Source organism: Caretta caretta, chromosome 2 (genome assembly GCF_965140235.1).
Source record: "Caretta caretta isolate rCarCar2 chromosome 2, rCarCar1.hap1, whole genome shotgun sequence".
NCBI classification, from domain to species: Eukaryota; Metazoa; Chordata; order Testudines; family Cheloniidae; genus Caretta; species Caretta caretta.
In genome coordinates, this window is record NC_134207.1 from 1803632 (window position 1) to 1818216 (window position 14585).

General features: G+C 62.0%; 1 protein-coding gene across 2 annotated transcripts; it reads left to right on the forward strand.

The window, feature by feature from the left end:
• The first annotated feature begins 216 nt into the window (after positions 1–216).
• GPAA1 (glycosylphosphatidylinositol anchor attachment 1) lies at positions 217–13747 on the forward strand. 2 transcript variants are annotated; one of them, XM_048837059.2, is made up of 13 exons: positions 217–271; positions 2383–2491; positions 2933–3112; positions 3578–3689; positions 4342–4489; positions 5167–5268; positions 5482–5678; positions 5963–6159; positions 6505–6658; positions 7042–7137; positions 7669–7865; positions 10994–11164; positions 12810–13747. In XM_048837059.2, the coding sequence occupies exons 2-13, from the start codon at positions 2418–2420 to the stop codon at positions 13051–13053; spliced, it is 1872 nt and encodes a 623-aa protein (XP_048693016.1). In that variant the 5' UTR covers positions 217–271; positions 2383–2417; the 3' UTR covers positions 13054–13747. The 2 variants fall into 2 exon arrangements, with proteins under 2 accessions (XP_048693016.1, XP_048693015.1); XM_048837058.2 differs by lacking the exon at positions 217–271 and adding an exon at positions 1194–1314.
• The last annotated feature ends 838 nt before the right edge of the window (positions 13748–14585 follow it).

Here is a 14585-nt window from a genome sequence, read left to right on the forward strand (position 1 = left end):
CCTTTAAATTGCCTCCAGACCCCGGCTGCTGGAGCCCTGGGGGAGCGGCTGCGGGGCTCCGGCGGCTATTTAAAGGGACCGGGCGCCCCTGCTTCTACCACCCAGGCCCTTTAAATAGCCGCCGGAGCCCCGGGCTGCTGCTACCCTGGTGGGGGAGGGGAAGGGGGGGCACTTACCTCACAGGGTGGGCTGGCTCTGACCCTCCTCAGCCCCGCCCCTTTCGCCCGAGGCCCCGCCCCTTCTGGGGTCCAGAGCTCGCCCCAACACACCGGTAAGTCACTCCACTTACTTTCAGGCCTGGCCCCTGTGGGGTCTCGCTGGGCCCGTGTCGGCGGGGAACAGCGCAGCCAGCCGCGGGGAGCTACTCGGCAGCGGGGCCAGCCCCGGCGGGCGGAGACTCTCCATGGAGACCCGGCCCCTTTGCCGGGCCACGTGCGCCGGCTCCGGGGTTTAGCCCCAACCCAGCGGGGGGGGGGCTGTTGCCCTCTGGCTGCCCCCCCCCCGGGCTGCGTCCTCTGTGTGCCATCGGGACCGCCTGGGGCGAGCAGCTCCGCCCCCTCCCCTTGCACCCCCATCTCCGCCCCGCCCAGGAACAGCAGGGGCAGCCTGAGCGCAGAGCTGTGCCGGGGAATCTCATTTCCATATAGCCACGGTGCATTGCGTGCGGGGAAGCAAGTCCCTGGCCAAGGGGCTGATTTTGCTCCCAATGTCCCCGATTGCGACGATCAAACCCGGGATTTAAATCGGTTCAATTAAATCCCCCCCGCGCCCACCCCCTGCGCCCACCCTCCGTGCCCTGCGCCCACCCTCCGTGCCCTGCGCCCTGCACCCACCCCCTGCGCCCACCCTCCGTGCCCTGCACCCCCTGCACCCACGCCCTGCACCCCCTGTGTGCACGCCCCGCGCCCACCCCCTGCACCCATCCCCCGCGCCCACCCCCTGCGCCCTGCACCCGCCCCCTGCACCCATCCCCCGCGCCCTGCGCCCCCTGCACCCACGCCCTGCACCCCCTGTGTGCACGCCCTGCGCCCACCCCCCGCCCCCCGCGCCCTGCACCCGCCCCCTGCACCCATCCCCCGCGCCCTGCGCCCACCCCCTGCGCCCACCCTCCGTGCCCTGCGCCCCCTGTGCCCACCCCCTGCACCCGCCCCCTGCGCCCTGCAGGCTTCACCTGGGCGCCCGCGCGCCCCCTCCCGGCTGCTGGGAGCGAGGCTCGTCCCGGGGCGGGTCCCCTCGGTGGCTCTGAGCTCGATTGCTCAGTGGAGCGGCCGCTCGGCGCTGGATTGAGCGGCCTGGGCCCTCGCGCCGCGGCAGGTAGGTGCGGGCCGGGTGCAGGGGACTGGCGGGGGGGGGAGCCCCCCCCCTCGGGCTGACCCCGGGGCTCGTGCTGGAGCTCGGCTCGGGGGGGGTCGCTGCGGCGCGGCCCCCCCCCCCCGGAGACCAGCCGAGCGCGTCTCCCGCCAGGCGGGTTCCCGAGACCCCCCCCCGGCACTCGCCCCCCCCGGGGGCCCGGCCCTGCCCCGCCCCCCTCCCGCCGCTCGGGGACCGGCCCCGCCCCGCTCTAGGGCGGAGCCCCCCCGTCCAGCTGCGGGCCCCGGCCCCGGCCCCGCAGAGCCACACGCCGCGGGGGCGGCGCCTGTAGGGCCCCGGGGGGGGCAGGGACCGACCGGCGGCCCCGGGAGGGGGGCGGCGCCTGTACATCCCGGGGGGGGGGGCACGCGTACATGCCTGGGGGGGGGCGCGGCCCCGGGGGGGGGCACATGTACGTGCCTGGGGGGGGGCGCGGCCCCGGGGGGGGCCACATGTACATGCCTGGGGGGGGCACACGTACCTGCGGCCCGGGGGGGGCACATGTACATGCCTGGGGGGGGCGCGGCCCCAGGGGGGGGCACATGTACATGCCTGGGGGGGGCGCGGCCCCGGGGGGGGCACGTGTACATGCCTGGGGGGGGCACACGTACCTGCGGCCCGGGGGGGGCACGTGTACATGCCTGGGGGGGGCGCGGCCCCAGGGGGGGCACGTGTACATGCCTGGGGGGGGCGCGGCCCCAGGGGGGGCACGTGTACATGCCTGGGGGGGGCGCGGCCCCAGGGGGGGGCACATGTACATGCCTGGGGGGGGCACACGTACCTGCGGCCCGGGAGGGCGTTGTGCACATGTGGGGACGGTGCACCTAGGTGGGCAGGCAGGAGTCCGGGTGGGGGTCGGGGTGTCCCCGGGGGGGTCAGCGAGGGGCATGGGGGGGCTGTCGGGAGCTGGGGAGCAGGGTCTCGGCCCGGGCAGGGCCGCTGGCCGCATTGTGCCCTCGCCCCTCTGGCCGCGCCTGCCCCAGGGGGCTCCCGGGTCCCTGCCAGCTGGAGACGCTGCCCTATTCTCCGCAGTGCCCCCAGGAGTCCGTGGGCCCCATCCGTCCGCCATGGGGCTCCTGTCGGACCCGTACCGCAGGCGGGCGCTGTCCCGGCTCATCCTCCGCCTCAACACCCCGCTCTGGTGAGTGCCCGGCCCCTGGCTTCCTGGGCTCCCTGCCGCAGGCTCTGTGGGGAGCTCTCTCTGTTTCCTCCCATCCCCACGCTCTGCTCTCTCCTTCCGTCCCTCTTCTCCTCTCCCTCGGGGCCACCCGTCAGCAGGGCGGGAAGTGGCGCCCGCACGATCTCCCCCAGGGCCTGGACACTGCCCTCCTTGCCCTAGGAGTCCAGGGATGGGGGCCAGGCATTGAGCCAGCGTTGCCTGCCTGGCAGTGCCAAGTGCTGCACCCCAGAGAGGGAGGGAGCCTAGCTGGGGCTCAAAGCCGTGGCCCCCACGTGCACAGATATCCTCCCTGTTAGACCTGACCCCTTCTCTCATGGGGCAATGGGGCCGGGGCAGGGAGTGGGGAGGGGAGCGGAGGGGAGCAGCCTGGGGTCTTCACCCCCTTGTGTTTCCTGTCTGCAGCATTCTCAGCTACCTGGCTGGACTGGGCTGGTTCTTGGGCCTGGCCTCCCCACCCTTCACCCTGCGCTCATACATGTCAGAGAACGCCATGGGCTCCACCATGGTGGAGGAGCAGTTCGTGTTTGGCGAGAGGGCACTCTCCTACGCCCGTGAGTTCGCTGGCCACAAGAAGAAGGTGGGGTGAGTTCAAGCCGCCAGTAGTCGGGGGAGCCCTGGCCAGGGTACAGGCCAAGCACTTCTCCGAAGGCCCCAGGCCAGCAGGGGAGGAAGGGTGGCACCCCGTGCCAGCTGCCTTTGTAATACACAGGAGTGTCCTGCCAGGGCCCAGCCTGCAGTACTCAAGGCAGGTGAACTGTATGCTGGGAGTTGTAGTCTCTAGGTGCTAATGGAGGGGGTGGCTCCGCAGGGCCCTGCAGTTTGCTCTCCTTGTGCATTGGCTGGTGTATCTCACTCTGCAAGGCAGGGCAGTGGCACTGTGCTAGGTGGCACTGGGCAAGTCTGTGCCTGTGGGTGGGTAGAGTGTGGCCCTGGGCTCTGAGAAGGACAATCTGGGGTTCGCTATGCGCGCTGGGCTCTAGCGTTACCCGTCCCCCCGGGCAAGAGGGCCCCGTTCCGGCCCATCATGCTTCCTGTCTCCTTTCCCAGGGGGATCCCCGTGGCCTGGCTGGAGAAGACAATGTGGAACCTGGGCCTGGAGGTTTATAAGCAGCCCTTCTCCCGCACTCTGCCCTTCCCCGACGAGACACGCGAAAGATACGTACGTGCCAGGCTGGGACCGCAGTCCCTGGGAGCTGCCCCATCTCTGTCCTGGGGGTAGGGCACAGATGAGCTGCAGGCACTGGGGGTTGGGGAGTTTCCCCCCTGGGCTGGGGGTTGGTGCAAAGGGACAGATGCAGCCCCTACGCCCCGTGGGCTAGCACCTCTCCACAGAGCTCTGGGGCTTCTCGCAGGATCCTGGCCCTTCCTCATCTCCATACCATGTGTGCTGATCCAGCAGGTCTGCTTCACAGAAAAGGGGTAGCAGAACTGAGGGGCTGACAGCACTTGAGGGGCCAGGGCCAGTCACTGGGCAAAAGGCAGGAGCTGAACAAGCTCGCTGCATGCAGCTCTGCACCCAGTCGCAACCCACAGCCTCTGCTATCCCAGTGCTGGGCTCCCCCCACCTCAATCCCAACCCGAGCCCCCTGCTATCCCTGCCATGGACTTCCCCCCTGCCGCCAGTTGCTGGTGCTCCTCAGCCCCCTGCCCCCCCCCATTCTGGGTCCCTCCTCAGCAGACACCACGATGCTGTGTTTGGCTCTGGGGTGGGAAGAAGCCCCTTCCAGGGCCTGGCTCCCTGCAAAGCCCACTTCTTTTGTGGGTGGGGCTTGGTTCCACTGTCCTGCTGAGCCCTGGTTCCCTCCCTGCAGATGGTGAAGGGTACGAATGTGTACGGGATCCTGCGGGCACCACGTGCGGCCAGCACAGAGTCCTTGGTCCTGAGCGTGCCCTGTAGCATGGGGCAGCACAACAACCAGGCCGTGGGGCTCATGCTGGCCTTGGCTTCCTACTTCCGGGGTAAGTGAGTACATGCCTGGGGGGTGGGGCCTGTGGGAGTGGCAGGGAGGTGCTGAGTCAGGTGCACCTGAGAGTGGCTTGCTGCTCAACAGTGCATGGGCCAGGCCTTTGTGTGACCTGGTGACGGAGGTCCTGTGGCCCAGGAATCTGGTGGGGTTCCTAGGGCTATATCAGGCTCCCGGGCAGGGCGAGGGGGGTTCCTGGGGTTATATCAGGCTCCCGGGCAGGGCGAGGGGGGTTCCCGGGACTGTATTGGGCTCCCCCATGGCCTGACGAGAGGGTTCCCTGGCCCATATCGGGGTCCCTCCCACCCCTGGCCCAGTGAGGGGCTTCCTGGGGCTGCATTCCCCCCGGCCTGGTGAGGAGGGTTCCTGGGGCTGTCAGGCTGTTCAAAACAGACTCTCATGTCTCAGCCCCTCCCCTTGGCATCTGTGCAGTGTGTAGAGCACGGAGGCCTCTGCCCTGTTCACAGACGCCCGGGGGCCCGGCTGCAGGTAAGTGGCGGGTTCCTCCTGGGGCTGCTTCAGGCCAATCGCCCTGTGCAGGACGGGGTGTGTGGCTGACTAGGCTGTAGTCCCCAGGCATCTGCTGACACGGGCCCCGCCGTGGTGCATACTGCTCCCTGGGGCCGGCTGGCCTGGCCCTCGCTGACACGGGCAGTGCTTGTCTGCTTGCAGGTCAGATTTACTGGGCCAAGGACATCATCTTCCTGGTGAACGAGCACGACCTGATCGGCATGGAGGCCTGGCTGGAGGCCTACCACGATGTCAACGTCACCGGTGAGGCCAGAGGAGCTGTGGGGGCAGGGCTGGGTGGGGCGCAGCAGGGGGGCAGGAGGGCCCTGGGCTAGAGTGCAGCACTCTGGTGAGTCGCAGCCAAACACTGCTCTGAGGGGCTGTTTCCAAACCGGGGAGCTGGCCGGGGCTTTCTCCCCGCAAGCTGGGTTCTGGGCAGTGGGGGCTGCCTGGTCTGAGCTGCTGCTGTGCTGGCAGAGGTGCTCTCCTCGGGGATGCTGGGCCGGGCCGGAGCCATCCAGGCGGCTGTCTCGCTGGAGCTGAGCAGCGACGTCATCACCAGCTTCGATGTGGCCGTGGAGGGGCTGAACGGGCAGCTGCCCAACCTGGACCTGGTCAACCTCTTCTACGCCTTCTGCCAGAAGAACGGGCTGCTGTGCACCATCCAGGGCAAGGTGAGAGTTGGGGGTGGGGAGCCCAGCACCATGCATGTCAAGGGGGTGGGGGGTGTTCCTGGCACCATCAGGGCAAGGAGGCAGGGGCGGCACTATCCAGGGCATAGTGAGATTGGGGGTGGGGGGAGTGTTCACAGCCAGACTCCTCTCCCTGCTGGTTTCTCCTGACCCCCTCCCCCGCTTTCCCAATTGCACCCCCGGCCAGGCTCCTTGGCTGTCGGGGCAGGGGTGGGGTGGACTGCATGGGGGGGCAGGGGGCAGGCCCTGATGTCTCTGCCCTGCAGCTGCAGCGCACGGACTGGGACACGCTGCCGGCCTATGTGCATAGCCTGCAGACCCTGCTGCTCATGGTGCTGAAGCAGGGCTCCGGCCGGCCCCAGGGCGACCATGGCCTCTTCCTGCGCTACCATATCGAGGCCATCACTGTGCGTGGCATCAACAGCTTCCGGCAGTACAAGTACGACATGGGCACCGTGGGCAAGTGAGTAACACCCCTGAGGGCAGGGGCCCCTGCTCCCCCAGTAGGCAAGAGCCGGGACGGAGGGGCTGGCCTGGGCAGCAGGGGCGCTGCGGGTCAGGACTGAGGAGCACCAGCTGGGCTGGGGGATGGAGGGAGCCCAGGGTTGGGATGGCCGAGGGGCTGTGGATCAGGACTGAGGGCTCTTGGCAGAGCCAAGGCCTGGGGAGCCTAGGGGAATGCTGGTCTAGCTCAGTGTGGGGACCGGCCAGGGATGGGACTGAGAGGCTGTGCCCCCCGTTCTCCCACACTGCCACCCCTGGGCGAGGACGGTGCCAGCATCCACCCTGCTGAGGGCCTGCCCCGCAGGACGCTGGAGGGGATGTTCCGCAAGCTGAACAACCTGCTGGAGCGCTTGCACCAGTCCTACTTCTTCTACCTGCTGCCCTCGCTCGCACGCTTCGTCTCCATCGGCGTCTACATGCCGGCCGTCGGTGGCCTCGTCCTCGTCCTCGTCCTCAAGATATCCCCGGTGCCGCAGCTGCAGGGGGAGTGGGAGAGCTCTGGGCTGCAGCAGGGTCAGGCCTAGGGACGGGGGCGCAGGTGGAGTCTCTGCTCAGACTCAGGTTGGGGAGGAGCCGGCATTTTCCACGAGGCCGCTGAACTGCGCAGCCCTGCCTGATGGGGGGAGGGGGCGCGTTCCCCAGGCAGGCAGGAGGGGACCCCTCACCACTCTGCAGTGCCCCCTCTCCACAGCCTGGGTCCCGGTGAGGAGCTCGCTCTGGGAGGCAGGGGCTGCGCCTGTCTCTGGGGAGCAGGGATCTGCCCGTGGCTGGGTGAGGGTCGGCGCAGGGGCCCGGTGGATCAGGGGGTGCTGTGTGGTTGGTTTCCTTGACTCTGCCCCACGCCCTCGACCTGTGGATGAAGCTGAGTAAATGTGATGCGGGTGCCGAGGAGCCGCTCTGCGATGGAGACAAGGGTGCTGCCCACGCTGCCGCCGAGGTGAGGGGTTGCAGGGCCCTGCCCTGGCCGCTCCTGGAGCTCTCCAGGCCCAAGGGCAGCTACTGCCTTCCTCCCCTATCCCCCATGGACTCCCCCGCCGTGGGTTCTCAGGTTCCTGGCCATCTAAAGGACGTCTATGGTACCTGCTACCGCAGTATGCAAGCGCCTCCCAATCTTTACCCTCATCACCCTGCGCAGATCAGGACCGGGAACCTGCCCAGGGTCCCCAGGGCATCTGGGGCAGGGCAGAGAGCTCCTAAGTCAAGCGATCACCCCACTGGGCCGCCCTGCTGTGTAACCCTCCCCACCACAGCTCCTGCCCCTTGGTTCGATGGGCCCAGCCCCTCAGGAGATGCCGCTTTGGGGCTGGGCTTGAAGTTGCCCAGGGCCCTTTCCCCAGGGCAGGGAGGAAGATTTGGGGTCCCCTTTGCCCCAGAAACTGGGATTCCTCCAAGGCTGAGGCCTGATGGGGTTGGCTCTGGCCCTGGTTCAGCTGCCCCTGCTTAGCTTCCTCCCTTCCCCGCCCCACAGGAGTCGCGGCCTGGCCTGCTCACCCTGGTGCCACCTCTGCTGATCTGCCATGCCACAGGCCTCACCCTCTACTTCCTGCCTGTGCTGGGCCAGCACGTGGCCACCCAGCACTTCCCCGTCTCGGAGTCGGAGGCCGTGGTGCTGACGGTCACGGCCGTCTACGTGGCCGGGCTGGCGTTGCCACACAACACGCCCAGGTACGTGCGGGTCCCGGCAGGGAAAGGCAGGGCGATGCGACTCTCCCCCAGCAGGGGGCGCTGTGGGGAGCAGGGCACTGGCTGTGGGAGCCTGTCCCGGGGGGGCCCCTATGACATTCTCCAGGGTACAGTCTGGACTGCTGAACAGCTGTCCCCCCTCAGTTCTCCAGCCTGGGGTGCCTTTTACACCGCCACTCCTGGTCTGCCCACACAGCCTCCAGCATGTAAACTCACTCCCCGCTGAGTTACATGAGTGCTCTAGCCAGCCACTCCTGAATTTTATATAACAGAACAACACCAGCAAATTCCCAGTCCCAGACTTTCCCCACAAATGTGCGTCTTGTACTGCCCAGCTCTTTACTCCTAGACAATACAAGCTCATAGAAAGTCTGTCATTTCATTAATAGAAAATGATATGCACAAATCCTGCTATCTCAAATGGAGTACCCCAGACACTTCAGTACAAGCACACACTGGTTTAGATAAAACAATAACACACGTTTATTAACTACAGAAAGATTTTAAGTGATGAGGGATAAAAGTCAGAACTGGTTACAAAGAAATAAGATACCTAACTTAGCAAGCTATGCAAACTTAAAGCAAAAGGTTTTCTCTCACTATGTGTTCTAGCAATCTTACAGCCAGGATCTAGCTCCAGTCCAGTGATGCTTCCTTTGTCTTTCAGGTGTTGTTGGTGCTGTGAGTAGAGATGAAGGGAGAGATAATCTGGGGAGTTTGTTCCCCTTTCTTACAGCAATTCTCTTCTTTGAGAATCCTCTCCAGCTGGGGTCCAGGTGGCCAAGTCCCTGGGATGGGAGCTTCCAGCTGTGTCTGTGCCAAGATGTAAATTTCTCACTCACACCCTTTTTCCTGACAAAGAATGCCTGCTTAGCCAGGTGATAGTCCATTGGATTTTGTTGACACCTGACTGAGGCATCAGTTGGCCTTTTATCTTTGAGGAACTGGTTTGTGCCTGCTTTTTTAAATTTGGAGCGTGTCTCAGCAATGTCATACAGTAGAATTTTATAATCAGACTTTATATAAATGACTGCCTAGCAAGGAGTACTGCAGAAAGGGATCTGGGGGACACAGTGGATCACAAACTAAAAACAAGTACTCCTTTTCTTTTTGCGAATACAGACTAACACGGCTGTTCCTCTGAAACTAAATATGAGTCAATAGTGTCACACTGTTGCAAAAAAAAAAAAGCAAATGTCATTTTGGGCTGTATTAGCAGGAGTGTTGTAAGCAAGACACAAAACGTAATTCTTCTGCTCTATTCTGCATTGATTAGGCCTCAGCTGGAGTATTATGTCCAGTTCTGGGCGTCACATTTCAGGAAAGATGGGGACAAATTGGAGAAAGTTTAGAGAAGAGCAACAAAAATGATTAAAGGTCTAGAAAACATGACCTCTGAGGGAAGACTGAAAAACTGGGTTTGTTTAGTCTGGAGAGAAGAGAAGACTGAGGGGGGACAAGAGTTTTCAAAAACGCAAAAGGTTGTTACAAGGAGGAGGGAGAAAAATTGTTCTATCCTCGGAGGTTAAGGAGAGGAAGCAATGGACTTAAATTGCAACAAGAGGGGTTTAGGTTGGACATTAGGAAAAACTTCCTAACTGTCAGGGTGATTAAGCACTAGAATAAATTGCCTAGGGAGGTTGTGGAATCTCTGTCATTGGAGATTTTTAAGACCTTGTCTACACTTACCCAAGGATCAACGCTGCGGCAATCGATGCATCAGCAGTCAATTTAGCGGGTCTAGTGAAGACCCACTAAATCAGGGGCGGGCAAACTTTTTGGCCTGAGGGCCACATCGGGTTTCAGAAATTGTATGGACGGACAGTTGGGGAGGCTGTGCCTCCCCAGACAGCCAGGCATGGCCTGACTCCTGTTCCCTGACGGCCTCCTGCCCCTATTCAACCGCCCCTTCTCCCTGACCGCCATCGGACCCCCCGCCCCTAACTGCCCCCCACTGCCCCGTCCAACCCCCCCCTTCCTGACTGCGCCCCCCCCGGACCTCTGCCCCATCCAAACACCCCTTCTCCCTGTCCCCTGACTGCCCCCTGCCGCCCCATCCAACCCCTCCTCTCATTCCTGACTGTCCCGCAGGGACCCCTGCCCCATCCAACCACCCCTTCTCCCTGACTGCCCCCCGGAACCCCTGCCCCCATTCAACCCCCTTGTTCCCCGCCCACTGATCGCCCCGACCCCTATCCACCCCCTGGCCTCTGACCACCTCCCAAACTCCCCTGCCCTCTATCCAACCCCGCTCCCTGCCCCCTTACCATGCTGCCTGGAGCACTAGGACAGGCAGCTGCGCCACCCAGCTGGAGCCAGCCGCGCAGCACAGAGACCGGGTCAGGCCGGGCTCTGTAGCTGCACTGCCCCAGGAGCTCACAGCTCCCCCGCCCAGAGCATCGTGTTGGGGGTGCAGTGAGCTGAGGCTGCAGGGGAGGGGGAACAGCGGAGAAGGGGCTGGGGGCTAGCCTCCCCAGCCAGGAGCTCAGGGGCCAGGCAGAAAGGGCCCGCAGGCCGTAGTTTGCCCACCTCTGTGTTAAATCGACCGCCGATCACTCTCTGGTTGACTCCTGTACTCCACCTGATGGAGAAGGGTAAAGGGGAGTTGATGGGAGAGAGTGTCTCGTCAATGTTGCGTAATGTGGACCCTGCAGTAAGTAGATCTAAGCTACATTGATTTGAGTTACGCTATTCACATAACTCAAATTGCGTAGCTTAGATTGACTTTTCCCTTTAGTGTTGACAAGGCCTAAGAGCAGGTTGGACAAACACCTAGACCATCCCTGACAGGTAATACGCAGTCCTGCTGTGAGTGCAGGGGACTGGACTAGATGACCTCTCAAGGTCCCTTCCAATTCCATGATTCTATGAACTTTACCTACAATGTTGCCACACATTTTACCGGGACAATAAAGATCAGCACATGATGAGTTTTCACAATACCTCATAAGGCATGCTTTATACAGAATTGTGTAAAAAGGGTGAACATAGCGCCCTGTGACAGTCTATAGAAAATGGTACCTTTGGTTCTCTGCTGTTTCTCAGCCCTGGCCAGAGCGGGGGCTAGGCAGGTGTCTGTGGGGCCTGACAGTCATTTCTCTGCTCTGCAGGGTGCTGACTGGCTGTGGGAGTGAACGCGGCTGGATGACCCTGAAGCTTCTGTCCCTGCTGTACCTGGCAATGCAGCTGGGCTGCATTGCCCTTATTAACTTCTCCCTGGGCTTCCTCCTGGCTGTCACCATGGTGCCCGTTGCAGCCATCGTCCAGCCCAAAGGCCCCAAGTAAGTGGCACCTGTGCATTTCCCATGGCATCCAGTGAGGCGGCCCAAGGTCACCTGAGCCAGGCCTGTCCATGAGTGGCCGGGGCTCCATGGCCAGTCTCATCCTTGGTGGGCTCGCTCTGCAGGTGCCAGGATCCTTATTCTTTATCTTTTATTCTTGCCAGTAAGTTAAAGAAGTATGGGCTGGATGAACGGACTATAAGGTGGATAGAAAGCTGGCTAGATTGTCGGGCTCAACTGGTAGTGATCAATGGCTCCATGTCTAGTTGGCAGCTGGTATCAAGTGGAGTGCCCCAAGGGTCGGTCCTCGGGCCGGTTTTGTTCAATATCTTCATAAATGATCTGGAGGATGGTGTGGATTGCACTCTCAGCAAGTTTGCAGATGACACTAAACTGGAAGGAGAGGTAGATACGCTGGAGGGTAGGGATAGGATACAGAGGGACCTAGACATATTAGAGGATTGGGCCAAAAGAAATCTGATGAGGTTCAACAAGGACAAGTGCAGAGTCCTGCACTTAGGACGGAAGAACCCCATGCACCGCTACAGACTAGGGACCGAATGGCTCGGCAGCAGTTCTGCAGAGAAGGACCTAGGGGTTACAGTGGACGAGAAGCTGGATAGGAGTCAACAGTGTGCCCTTGTTGCCAAGAAGGCCAATGGCATTTTGGGTTGTATATGTAGGGACATTGCCAGCAGATCGAGGGACGTGAGTGTTCCCCTCTATTCGGCATTGGTGAGGCCTCATCTGGAGTACTGTGTCCAGTTTTGGGCCCCACACTACAAGAAGGATGTGGAAAAATTGGAGAGAGTCCAGCGGAGGGCAACAAAAATGATTAGGGGACTGGAACAGATGACTTATGAGGAGAGGCTGAGGGAGCTGGGATTGTTTAGCCTGCAGAAGAGAAGAATGAGGGGGGATTTGATAGCTGCTTTCAACTACCTGAGAAGTGGTTCCAAAGAGGATAGTTCTAGACTATTCTCAGTGATAGAAGATGACAGGACAAGGAGTAATGGTCTCAAGTTGCAGTGGGGGAGGTTTAGGTTGGATATTAGGAAAATTTTTTTCACTAAGAGGGTGGTGAAACACTGGAATGGGTTCCCTAGGGAGGTGGTGGAATCTCCTTCCTTAGAAGTTTTTAAGGTCAGGCTTAACAAAGCCCTGGCTGGGATGATTTAGTTGGGGATTGGTCCTGCTTTGAGCAGGGGATTGGACTAGATGACCTCCTGAGGTCCCTTCCAACCCTGATATTCTATGATCCTTGCTTGGGTACAGGCAGGGTGCCTTGAGAGCCAACAGCCAGTCCAAGGGATGGGCTGGAAATCCCCTCCCCAACCAGGGACCAGGCCCATATGCTGGTATTGGTAATCTGTCTACCACCAGCCTCTCCCAGCATGGGGAGCTGTAGGCATAGGCGTTCCCTGCTCCTCCATCCTCTCAGAGCACCCCCTGCTCAGGGGACTAGGGCAGGAGCACTGGGAGTTGTTGGGGAGCTCCTGGCCATTCCAGCCCCAGCCTCTCCCAGCAGGGGGCGCTGTAGGGAGTGGGGCAGGAGTGCTGGGATTTGCCCCTTTTCAGCCCAGCCCTGCTGGCTGGTGCGCCCCAGGCTGCCCCACTCTGATCCCTGCCTGCGTCTGTCTCCCAGGTATCTGTATGCAGTGCTACTGGTCCTGGTCACTCCAGCTGTCACCCTCCTACTCAGCATCGTCCTGTACCAGGAGCTGATCGAGTACCCCGTCTCGGCGCTGGAGTGCTGGCAGCTCTTCCTGCAGGCTGTGTCTGAGGGCCTGCTGGACCACTACCTCTACGGCTCCATAGTCTTTCCCTTCATCGCCCTCTTCGTCTACCCCTGCTGGCTGCTGCTCTGGAATGTGCTCTTCTGGAAGTAGCTGGGCCCCTCTGCCTGGCCCTATGTCTCCTGGGGGAGGAGGCTGCTGACTGGGCCCCCGCCTGGCAACTGGATCCCAGGATCTGGGTCTTGCCCTGGAGCCATCCCATGTTCTCAGGCTGGAGCCTTGCACCTTTGTTCTGGAGGGAGAAGGCTGTTCTGGGGCCTGCAGCAGGAGTCAGTTCCCCTCCCTTGTGCTCAGTGGCCTCAAGAGGGCCTGGGGTGCCCACTGCCTGCATTCCACTGAACTCAGCTGTCCTTGGGCTTCGCATGCTGGGACCTTTGCCTTCGGGGGGCATCTGCCAGCTGGTGCACGGGGGAGGGGACACGGCACCGGGCTGCGGGCATGGGAGCAGGGATGCTTTGGCCTTGCTTGTTCCCACAGACAGAAGGCAGATGGGGGGGGCTTAGGCTGGGAGAAGCAGGAGGCAGTACTGGAGAGGCAGGTCCCCTTGAGTCCACATAGGTATGGGAGTGGAGGGTGCTCCCCACACTTCCTCATGCATGGGCTGGATATGCCTTCCTCAGCATTGGGGGAGGAGTGGGGCATTCAGGTTTGCACACTCCTCCACTGTATACAGGTGGGCCAGGCCCCCACAGCAGCCAGCAGACTGGGCTGGGGGAATCCACAGGGATTGGAAAGGCAAGTGTGTGCCAGGAGTGTTCATCTTTGTAATAAAATAAGAAGAAAAGCCTTTGGCAAGTGTGGTGAGGGTGGTTCATAGCTGGTGCTGGCGCCACCTACAGGCCTCCATCGTTGGGCTGGGTCCTGACTAACTGTAGGTAAATAAGATGATCCAGCCTTGGGGAGCTTACGAGTTAGGAAGGGAGCTGCTCAGCAAGGGGGGAGATAGTCCAATTCCGCGTACACTGCAAGTGAGGGGTAGGGGGTTAGGACAGCAACGCTAGCTCTCCCCATCTGGCACGTGACAGCAGCATGGCAGAGGCAGACCTTGGAAGGACAGGTCAGGGAGGGGGGTTCCTGCAGGAGGTCAGGCAGAAGGCAGGGAGGTGGTTGTGGAGGTCTTGTGTCAGCAGAGGAGGCCGGGCCAGATGCAGTGAGAGACGTGGGGTGAAGTCAAGTTTAGGGGGCAGCCCAATTTACACTGCAAATCAACATCCCCCATGAAGCCACTGCTGTGGTGGTCCGAATGCAGCAACACCAATCTCTGTGCCCACCTCCTCTGTGCCTGGCTGTGAACCAGGTCCATGCGGGGGAGTACAGGCCCCCCCTTCCGATGTTCAGAGCTTTCAAGGGCATTGGCCCCCTCTCCTCAGAGGACACCTTTCCCCCTGCTGCTGTGGCCTTCCCCCACCCTGGAACTGCTGGCTGCGAGGGGGAGGTTTCATGAGTGCAGGAGCCAGAACTTGCCCCGGAGTTGAAGCGAGGGAGTGGGCTTCTCCCCAAGCCTCGGCTACACTGAGAACTCAAGTCGACCTCGAGTTGGTCAACTTACAGCCACTGCAGTTCGTGTGCGCACTGATGGTCTGTCGGGTGCCTGTCTGCACCTGGCGTGAGGGGGCAGTGTGGGG

Bases quoted from the DNA above. Each gene is read 5' to 3' on its own strand.
- GPAA1 (XM_048837059.2), top strand. From the start codon at position 2,418: ATGGGGCTCCTGTCGGACCCGTACCGCAGGCGGGCGCTGTCCCGGCTC. The intron at 4,490-5,166 runs GTAAGTGAGTAC...GTCTGCTTGCAG, and splicing joins CTTGGCTTCCTACTTCCGGG to GTCAGATTTACTGGGCCAAG. The intron at 7,138-7,668 runs GTGAGGGGTTGC...CCCGCCCCACAG, and splicing joins CTGCCCACGCTGCCGCCGAG to GAGTCGCGGCCTGGCCTGCT.